The sequence below is a fragment of the Mandrillus leucophaeus genome, unplaced genomic scaffold, assembly GCF_000951045.1.
Source record: "Mandrillus leucophaeus isolate KB7577 unplaced genomic scaffold, Mleu.le_1.0 Scaffold70, whole genome shotgun sequence".
Classification (NCBI taxonomy): domain Eukaryota; kingdom Metazoa; phylum Chordata; class Mammalia; order Primates; family Cercopithecidae; genus Mandrillus; species Mandrillus leucophaeus.
This window is the reverse complement of record NW_012107586.1, coordinates 4,244,692-4,254,826: the sequence shown is the minus strand read 5'-3', so window position 1 is coordinate 4,254,826 and position 10,135 is coordinate 4,244,692. Positions and strand designations below refer to the sequence as shown.

General features: G+C 55.1%; 1 protein-coding gene across 3 annotated transcripts; it reads left to right on the top strand.

Moving 5' to 3' along the window:
- Positions 1-29: 29 nt before the first annotated feature.
- ATG9A (autophagy related 9A) lies at positions 30-10,081 on the top strand. 3 transcript variants are annotated; one of them, XM_011964649.1, is made up of 16 exons: positions 58-206; positions 1,252-1,303; positions 1,687-1,818; positions 1,927-1,970; positions 2,818-2,882; positions 4,209-4,370; positions 4,569-4,710; positions 4,926-5,674; positions 5,758-5,911; positions 6,016-6,195; positions 6,568-6,816; positions 7,010-7,188; positions 7,293-7,410; positions 8,158-8,380; positions 8,564-8,709; positions 9,004-10,081. In XM_011964649.1, exons 3-16 carry the CDS (start codon positions 1,716-1,718, stop codon positions 9,007-9,009), a joined length of 2,520 nt encoding a protein of 839 aa, XP_011820039.1. In that variant the 5' UTR covers positions 58-206; positions 1,252-1,303; positions 1,687-1,715; the 3' UTR covers positions 9,010-10,081. The 3 variants fall into 3 exon arrangements, with proteins under 3 accessions (XP_011820040.1, XP_011820039.1, XP_011820038.1); XM_011964648.1 differs by having other exon boundaries at positions 107-206; positions 1,252-1,313; XM_011964650.1 differs by lacking the exon at positions 1,252-1,303 and having other exon boundaries at positions 30-206.
- Positions 10,082-10,135: the final 54 nt, after the last annotated feature.

Sequence of the window (10,135 nt, the reverse complement as noted above, 5' to 3'; positions counted from 1 at the left end):
GACTGTCCAAGACCCGCCTCGAGCCTTTAGTCTCATCCCTGAAGCCAAGAATTGGCAGTTGTGTCTCCACCCCCCGTGCTTATTGGCCAGCCTGGCTGCGGGTGACAGTGAGTGGCAGACACCGGGCCTAGCGCTCCGGATCGGGCCGGGCCGAGCCGAGCCGAGCCGGCGGAGCCTCTGGAATCACACGGGTAGCTGTTTCTGAGGTGAGACGTGAGACGGTTATTGGAATCTCAGGGCCCGTGTCTGGCCTTGCTCAGGGGTGCCTGCGGAGCCCTAAGTGAGCTCGCGGCAGGTAACGGGGGAAGGGGCGCCGCCGGCGGGGCGGGGGCGTGCAGCCGGAATGTTTTGATTGCGGGCGCGCGCAGACGAGGGCGCGCGCGGGCGCCGGGGCCGCGCGCGAGGTTGTCCGCTGTTGGGAGCTGCCAGCCCTTGGCCTGGGGCCGGGCGACCCTGGGGCGAGGTGGACTCCGGTCCACGGTCGCCGCGGCTGGATGTGGGGAGGCAAGCCAGCCCACCCGGGCTATCAGCTGTAGGGCTAACTCGATCCCTGCAACATCCGCAGGAACCCCTGAGCCCAGGCCCAGCCGGCCGGGGCTCCACGGGCCCTGGTCCATACGGACCCTGTGAGTGGTGACTTCCCTGAGGGCCAGGACTCTCACTAGCCCAGGGAATCCCACCGGGGCCAGGCTGGGCCAAGATCCACGGCCCCCAGGGGCTGCACGGACAGGTGAGTACCACGACCATGCCTGGCTCCCAGGACCTAGGGAACCCACAAATTCACCTAGGATCGGGGGTCTACACTGACCCAGTCAAGGTTTCCCATCCAGCAGGTTTGCTCACCGGCTGGATCTTTGGTGCTAGGGAAGTAAGAAGAGGGTGACCAGAAAGGTCCTCTTCAGGAAAGACTCTCTTGGGGTTTTGTGGACCTTGAGAAGTATGTCATTTCTGAGGCTAAGGTGGGGCAATGGAGAAATAGTCCAGAGGGGCCCCTGGCCTCAGGTCTGTACCCACTCATTCTCCATGGGGTCCCTAAGTTATTTCTTGAGACTCTGGAGTTGGAAGAGTGGCCCTGTTTAGCGCAGCCAGAGGAAGTGCTCATAGTCCTGGGCTGGAAGGGTGCTTCTTCCTCACTGCAGCCTTCCTGCCCCATGCTTGGCCTCCTCTTCATGGGGTGTGGATGGGTGGGAGGGTTGGGTTCCTTTTTATCCCCACTCCCCACTCTCTGGGGCCTGACATCTTCTCCTCCAGCAGCTGCAGAGCATCGAGGGCTGGAGTGGAGCACATACTGTCCATGGAGCTGGTAGGGCCATGTGCTTTTCTCAAACATTTGTTTGCAAAGTGCTTCCAACCTGCTAGTCTCTTGGGAGACCAGGGTTTCCAGGATGGGTGGGGGAGGGACTTTTCTGTCCGTTAAATAGAAGATGAAACAGCCCCCAACAAAGGGGCAGATTCTGGCTTTGGGCCAGGAAGGTAGCAGTAGATGCCCAGACTGGCCAGAGTTAAGGCCCCCCCAGCCCTGAGCTTACTGCCTTCCTTGTGTTACTGCTTCTCTGCCTCTGAGCCAAGCAGGCTGGTAGTGGAGACAAAGCCCAAGGGTACTTTCTTACTCCTTTTTGCACTAGGCAGGGCAGCCCGTGGGCAGCAGCTGGAACTGAATCAGGGTCTCTTCTTCCTCATTGGCAGGTGGTCAAGGTGGACAGGGGGTGGTGGTGATGGCGCAGTTTGACACTGAATACCAGCGCCTAGAGGCCTCCTACAGTGATTCACCCCCAGGGGAGGAGGACCTGTTGGTGCACGTCGCTGAGGGGAGCAAGTGTGAGTTCTTGGACATGACAGCCATAGGGAGAGCTGATGGAAGACCATGGAGGGAGCAAGGGGCTTGTGTTCTCCCAGAGCTCTGACATCTCTGTTCCTATCCCACAGCACCGTGGCACCATATTGAAAACCTTGACCTCTTCTTCTCTCGAATATCCTTTGTGTTTCTGAGTTGGAGCTCTGGGACCGTTAGTGTCTCTCTAAGCCGGGTCTCTGGTGGAAGGTGGGGGTAGGTTTGACTCTAATACCTGGAATGGGGAATGGAGCTCATCCTGAGGCTGAAAGAGGCTGGTGAAATCATCGTTAAGTAATGATAGCCCACATTTACCAAGATCCGTGTGCCCGTGTCTACTTTGTGGTGTTAATTTGTGGAGCCTTTCTAAGGGTAAGCCTCCATTTTTTTTTTTTTTTTTTTTTTTTGAGATGGAGTCTCTGTTGCTGCTAGAGTCCAGGGGCAATCTCAGCTCACTGCAACCTCCACCTGCCGGGTTCAAGCGATTCTCCTGCGTCACTCACTCTCCCATGTAGCTGGGATTACAGGCACCTACCACGATGCCTGGCTATTTTTTGTATTTTTCATAGAGACAGGGTTTCACCATTGTTGGCAAGGCTGGTCTTGAACCTCCTGACCTCAAGTGATCCACTCACCTTGGCCTCCCAAAGTGTTAGGATTACAGGCGTGAGCCACCACACCCAGCCGAGCCTCGTTTTTGATGGGATGTTAATAATCGTAAAAAGTAACATCTTTTGACTCATTCTGTGTCAGCTCTGTGTTAAATACTTTACATGCATTATCTCAGACCTAATACTCCTATGAGATAAGTGTTATTCATTCCTAATGTGCCACTGTGGACAGACAAAAGTTGAGAGGTTAAGTAACTTGGTAAAGTCACACAGCTAGAAAGTCACAGAGCCAGGACTTAAGCTTGAGTGTGTTGATACCAAAGTCTGTGCTCTTACCTGCTATCTTTACTGACCACTTTTTCTTAACAATTATACGTTTATAATCTGCACCAGAAGAATGGCTTCACATGTATGCTCATTGGGGAGATCTTTGAGCTCATGTAAGTATAAGAAGGGACAGATGATGTGGTGAAAGAATACGTCTTAGTCTTTCCTCTCCTTGTACTCACGCCTGGCCCAACCTGCCAGTACAACTCAGTCCTAGGCTAAAACTTTGTAAACCTCTGTAGTTCAGGGACTGGGTGTGGCACCAAAACTTACAGCTTCACCTTTCTTTTTTTTTGAGATGGAGTGAGTCTCACTCTGTCGCCCAGGCAGGAGTGCAGTGGTGCGATCTTGGCTCGGTGCAGTCTCTGCCTCCCAGGTTCAAGTGATTCTCCTGCCTCAGCCTCCTTAGTAGCTGAGACAACAGGCATGTGCCACCATGCCTGGCTAATTGTTTTTGTAATTTTAGTAGAGATGGGAGTTCACCAAGTTGGCCAGGCTGGTCTCGAACTCCTGACCTCAGGTTAGGTTATTCACCTACCTCGGCCTCCCAAAGTGCAGGGATTACAGGCATGAGCCACCATGCCCGGCCAAGCTTTCTCACAAGAAAAGCTTTCCAAGGCTTATCTCTTCCATGAAGAGAACCCAGGCCTTGGTTGGGCGCGGCAGCTCATACCTATAATCCCAGCACTTTGGGAGGCCCTAAAAATACAAAAATTAGCCAGGTGTGGTGGCGCACGCCTGTAGTCCCAGCTACTTGGGAGGCTGAGGCACAAGAATCACTTGAACCTGGGAGGTGGAGGTTGCAGTGTTGCAGTGAGCTGAGACTGTGCCACTGCACTCCAGCCCAGGTGACGGAGTGAGACTCTCTCTCAAAAAAAAAAAAAAAAAAAAAGAACTCAGGTCTTGACCTTGATCATCTCAACGCTCCAGTGGAAAGCACATTGTTCAGTCAGGAGGTCTCAGAGATGCCAGCCACAGAGAAAAGCCTCTGTTCTGCCTTGGCTGTACCATGGCCTGCTCCTAGGCAGAGAGCCTCCTGGGAGAGAGAAGCCATATAGCATTGCCAAAGGGGAAGGGGCTAAGAAGCCCTCCTTCAATCAGAAAACTCCCCCAAGGGCTTTTAACTACAACCTCAGAAGGCAATCAGGGACTGGAGATCAGAGACCCACAGGATGAAACCTTCAAGAGTCCAGAAGTGGTGGCTGAGGTTACCATGAGGTGAGGAAAGCAGGCTGCAGCTGTGGCAGCTGAGGCTAAGAGCAAAGAGTGGGCCTGAGACAGTTCTGTGGGGCTGAGGAGCAGAGAGGGCCCACTGGGAGTTCTCCAGGCCCTTCCAGTTCCCAGTCTTGTTCTGCTACCTCCAGACTCTTCTCTTCCCACTGGGTTTCACTGGGTCCTCTCTGGCTCTCAGACTGCACTCCTTCTTTCCAACTCTCCAGGCAGTTCCTCTTTGTGGTTGCCTTCACTACCTTCCTGGTCAGCTGCGTGGACTATGACATCCTATTTGCCAACAAGATGGTGAACCACAGTCTTCACCCTACTGAACCTGTCAAGGTCACTCTGCCAGACGCCTTTTTGCCTGCTCAGGTCTGTAGTGCCAGGTAAGGGCTGCAAGTCAGGAGGACACCATAGCCTTGAGTTCTGCTAGCAGGTGGGTAATAGAGTGGAGTCTGAGGCAGCAACTCATACTCCAGAACTGACTCAGGCTCAGTCTTGCAAAAATACTTCAGGATAGCAGCGTCTCTGCCAAGACTCCTTCCTCAAGGGCCACCTCTCCTCCCCTTCTTTTTTCCCACCAGGATTCAGGAAAATGGCTCCCTTATCACCATCCTGTTCATTGCTGGTGTCTTCTGGATCCACCGGCTTATCAAGTTCATCTATAACATTTGCTGCTACTGGGAGATCCACTCCTTCTACCTGCATGCTCTGCGCATCCCTATGGTAAGACTGGGAAGTTGGGCACTTAGCCCATAGTCTAAGATGTATTGGGAGGTATGGGTGTATACCTGGGCATCAGTTGTCCTTATCTGTCATTGGCAGGTCAGGAAGTGTCTCTTAAGCTCACAACCCCTGAACCTCACTTCTAATACAGGGCAAAGGGGTCGAGGTAACAACTCCACCTTCCATACTTTGTCTCTCCCCACCTCACCCTGCAGTCTGCCCTTCCGTATTGCACGTGGCAGGAAGTGCAGGCCCGGATCGTGCAGACTCAGAAGGAGCACCAGATCTGCATCCACAAACGTGAGCTGACAGAACTGGACATCTACCACCGCATCCTCCGTTTCCAGAACTACATGGTGGCACTGGTTAACAAATCCCTCCTGCCTCTGCGCTTCCGCCTGCCTGGCCTCGGGGAGGCCGTCTTCTTCACCCGTGGCCTCAAGTACAATTTTGAGCTGATCCTCTTCTGGGGACCTGGCTCTCTGTTTCTCAATGAATGGAGCCTCAAGGCCGAGTACAAACGTGGGGGGCAACGGCTAGAGCTGGCCCAGCGCCTCAGCAACCGCATCCTGTGGATTGGCATCGCTAACTTCCTGCTGTGCCCCCTCATCCTCATATGGCAAATCCTCTATGCCTTCTTCAGCTATGCTGAGGTGCTGAAGCGGGAGCCGGGGGCCCTGGGAGCACGCTGCTGGTCACTCTATGGCCGCTGCTACCTCCGCCACTTCAACGAGCTGGAGCACGAGCTGCAGTCCCGCCTCAACCGTGGCTACAAGCCTGCCTCCAAGTACATGAATTGCTTCTTGTCACCTCTTTTGACACTGCTGGCCAAGAATGGAGCTTTCTTCGCTGGCTCCATCCTGGCCGTGCTTATTGCCCTCACCATTTATGACGAAGATGTGTTGGCTGTGGAACACGTCCTGACCACCGTCACACTCCTGGGGGTCACCGTGACCGTGTGCAGGTGGGCCAGGGCCGCGGGCGGGAGCAAGCCATCTAGCATTCCTGGGAAACGCTTACATCTCACCATGACCCTGATCCCACTAGGTCCTTTATCCCGGACCAGCACATGGTGTTCTGCCCTGAGCAGCTGCTCCGCGTGATCCTCGCTCACATCCACTACATGCCTGACCACTGGCAGGGTAATGCCCACCGCTCACAGACCCGGGACGAGTTTGCCCAGCTCTTCCAGTACAAGGCAGTGAGTGGAGTTGGAGTTAGGGCCTGCTAGAGACTGGCTGGTAGCTTGGTGGTGAGGGCTGGGCTCCCTCCTGCTCGCTTGTGACCTTGGTCCCGCCCTTTTAGGTGTTCATTTTGGAAGAGTTGCTGAGCCCCATTGTCACACCCCTCATCCTCATCTTCTGCCTGCGCCCACGGGCCCTGGAGATTATAGACTTCTTCCGAAACTTCACCGTGGAGGTCGTTGGTGTGGGAGATACCTGCTCCTTTGCTCAGATGGATGTTCGCCAGCATGGTCATCCCCAGGTACTGGGAGAGGAGGGAGCCAGGTGGCCAGGGATAATGCTGGAACATACAGTGTCTTTGGGAAAACCGCAAAAAGACACCTCTTCTGAGTTACACAAAGGCAATCCTATACCAGGGGCACACTGCTTAGGAGCCTGGACTGGATTTCAACCAATTTGCACCCTTGGCCAAGCTCCCTTAAGAAAGGCACAACACAAGTAACTGCTCAGCATGCGGCCCCGCCTGGGGTAGGGGGCACCAGGGCCCCTGGGAAAGATTGACAGTGCACTGTGGTTTCCGTCCTCCAAGGGTAAGACCTCTCCACTAACAGGAAAGGTGCAGGAAGGCTCCTGGCAGAGAACAGTCCTGCTTACTCTGCTCTTCCTTGTGCAGTGGCTGTCTGCTGGGCAGACAGAGGCCTCAGTGTACCAGCAAGCCGAGGATGGAAAGACAGAGTTGTCACTCATGCACTTTGCCATCACCAACCCTGGCTGGCAGCCACCGCGTGAGAGCACAGCCTTCCTAGGCTTCCTCAAGGAGCAGGTTCAGCGGGATGGAGCAGCTGCTAGCCTCGCCCAAGGGGGTCTGCTCCCTGAAAATGCCCTCTTTACGTCTATCCAGTCCTTACAATCTGAGTCTGAGGTGTGTTCCTGGGGACTGGGAGATGATGGGCAGAGTGGACTTCAGGAGCTGGGAGTTGAGGACCGGGCATGGGGTGGAAGGCTTCCTTCTGTCTCTTCAGTATGCACCACTGGGGCCTGAGATACAGAATACTACGGGACCCCGGAGGCCTTTTTCGTTCCTTAAGAATTCTACCTACCCCTTTCTTTCATAGCCCCTGAGCCTTATTGCAAATGTAGTAGCTGGCTCATCCTGCCGGGGCCCTCCACTGCCCAGAGACCTGCAGGGCTCCAGGCACAGGGCTGAAGTGGCCTCTGCCCTGCGCTCCTTCTCCCCGCTGCAACCCGTGCAGGCGCCCACAGGCCGGGCGCACAGCACCATGACAGGCTCTGGGTGAGTAAATGGGGGCCAAGATGGGAGGGCATGGCAGCCCTCAGCAGCTTGTGTGGGTCTTGGAAAAGTTCACAGCTGCTGTCTGTCTGTACTGGGAGAGACAGGGTGGATGCCAGGACAGCCAGCTCCGGGAGCAGCGTGTGGGAAGGACAGCTGCAGAGCCTGGTGCTGTCGGAATACGCGTCCACAGAGATGAGCCTGCATGCCCTCTATATGCACCAGGTGAGTACGCAGCTGAAAAACAGAGTGGAGGGTTTAGATGCGGAGAAGTAAGACTGGGGTTCCAAACCCTTCTCTGCCATTTACCTGCTCTGCCACCCCCAATCCCATATCTACTTTCTTAATATCCTTTTTAGCTAAGCGTGCTCTCATCCAGGGCCTTCACACGCTTGCAGTTTCCCCTGCCTAGAATCCACTTCCCTAGGATATCCAGATGGCCTCCTCCTCCTTCTTCGCAGGTCTCTGCAGCTGCCGTTTCCCTGAGACTTTCTCTGATCACTCTCAGTAGGCTTCCTTGCCCACCCTTCTGAGTCTTCCTGTCTTAGTTTTCTCCATAGCATTTAGCACCATGTGACATACCGTGCTTTTTCCTTATTTATTTACTTATTCTATATCCCCTCTACCAGTATATAAGCCTCACAAGGGCTGGCATTTCTGTCTGTTTTGTTCACTGCTGTCTCCGCACACCTAAAAGAGTGCCTGGCCCTTAGACCATCAGTCGGTTTGTTCTTGAATCAAATGAATAGGTAAAATGAGGGCCATTACAACACAGGCTTCTTCGGGGGATCTGCTGTGAATGTAACCTGCAAAGATGAGAGGTATATTACACACTATTAACATAATAGGTGCTCTGAGGCAAGGATTCTCAGGGAAGGGATAAAGCAGGAACTGACTGATAGCAGGTTGGAGGGCAGCTGTTTCAGATGGACATCCTTCTGTCCCCCACTAATGAGCTCCCCATTTCTCCAGCTCCACAAGCAGCAGGCCCAGGCTGAACCTGAGCGGCATGTATGGCACCGCCGGGAGAGTGATGAGAGTGGAGAAAGCGCCCCTGATGAAGGGGGCGAGGGCGCCCGGGCCCCCCAGTCTATCCCTCGCTCTGCCAGCTATCCCTGTGCAGCACCCCGGCCTGGAGCTCCCGAGACCACCGCCCTGCACGGGGGCTTCCAGAGGCGCTACGGCGGCATCACAGGTATCTAGTTGGGGGTATAGAAGGAAACAGGCTGCAGGGAAGAGTAGTTCTTCCAGGGCCTCTCAAGGGGAGGAAAGAGGTCTAAGGGACCAGGCCCAAAGACTCACCCCCCCAAGCAGCCCCCAGCCTGTTCCTCATTCTTGTGTTCCTTCTGTGAGTATACTTACTCTTACTTGTCTCCAGATCCTGGCACAGTGCCCCGGGCTCCCTCTCATTTCTCTCGGCTGCCTCTTGGAGGGTGGGCAGAAGATGGGCAGTCGGCATCAAGGCACCCTGAGCCCGTGCCCGAAGAGGGCTCGGAGGATGAGCTACCCCCTCAGGTGCACAAGGTAAGGGCCCCAGGGCCTAGGAACAAGTGCCAGAAGTAGTAACTTACAGGGTGAGGTAACAGCCTTTCAGGGGAAGGAAGGTATGCCCCACCCCCACGCAGAGATTCTGTACCCTCCCCTCCAAAATACACTACCCCTTCTTTTCTCAACTGCTCTGCAGGGCTTAGTTTTTCCTTTCCTTACCTCCCCAGGAATCAACCTTTCCTGTCCCTTTATCTCTAGGTTTCTATGGGGCTAGCAGGTATCAACCAGTAGCTGAAGACTATCTCTGTTACCAACCCTTTCTCTCCACAGGTATAGACAAAGCTGAGCAGGGTTCCTATGGCCCAGGATGGAGGCCACCGCTGCCCTGCCATCCCATCCCGTCTTTCCGCCATGGGAGGGCTCCTCTGAGTGTTGCCTGGCCCCACGTGTGTGGTGTTTGTGTGTCTGTGCCTGGCCAATGGAGGTGCCAACACTGGGCGCTTGCCACAGCCCCAGGAGAGGAATTTGGGGCCTAGGAACCGAGGGCACACAGGACTCTAGCCTCATCCCCAGGACCCCCTTGGCTCAGAGTGTGGTGCTAGAAACCGGTCCCCAGCCCAGCCCCAGTACTGCCACCTTTACACCTACCCCTGCAAGTCTCCAGAGGGCTGCCCACCACAGAAGCTGCCAAGCAGGGAGAACCTGTGCCAACTGTGGAGTGGGGAGGTTGGGCCTGGACCCTCAACCCCTGCAACCTTCCCTAGCCCCCTCAATAGATGAGCAGGTCAGGCTGTGGCCCTTACCTCACCCGCAGTTCTCGCCCAGTGCTGCAACCGGCTCGCCTCTCTCCGCTTCCTGCACATCACTGGCCTGTGTGTGCTGCTTGCTCCTGTTCTGTTTGCTTGCTCCCGTTGCGTTCGGCTTTTGCTTTGCGTTGGGGTGAAGGCCCTAGCTTCCAGCTCCCCTCAACGCTATCTTTTGACACTAAGAAAGGTGGTTTCTAAATTGTAGGAGCAGGATGGAAATACTTTGCTGCCCTTTCCAACTTTTAGGATGGGCCCCCAGGAGACTAAGGTCTTCCTGGGCCCTCATTGCTGCTTATCGTACCCCCCATCACCTGCACATGGGACAGACCGGGCTGGAGGGTGACCTCAGCTGTGTACGTCCCAGCAAGAGAGCTCTGGCCCGCATCTCGCTGTCCCCTGGAGGGGGATGAAGGGCGATGCCTCGCCCGAGGCTTTGGGCTGCTGCACTGCATGCTGGGACTGCTCCTACTCTGTCCCACCCCTCACCCAGCTGTGGTCCGGCTTTGGGAGAGTGGTGAATTAAGCTGCCCGAACTCGGAGCGGAGCAGGGTACGGACCGTGTACAGCTTGATAACCCTTAATAAAAAGGGAGTTTGACCAGACTTCTTCTTGTCTCGCGCGGCTAGAATCCTGGGAACAAGAGAAATGGGATGGAC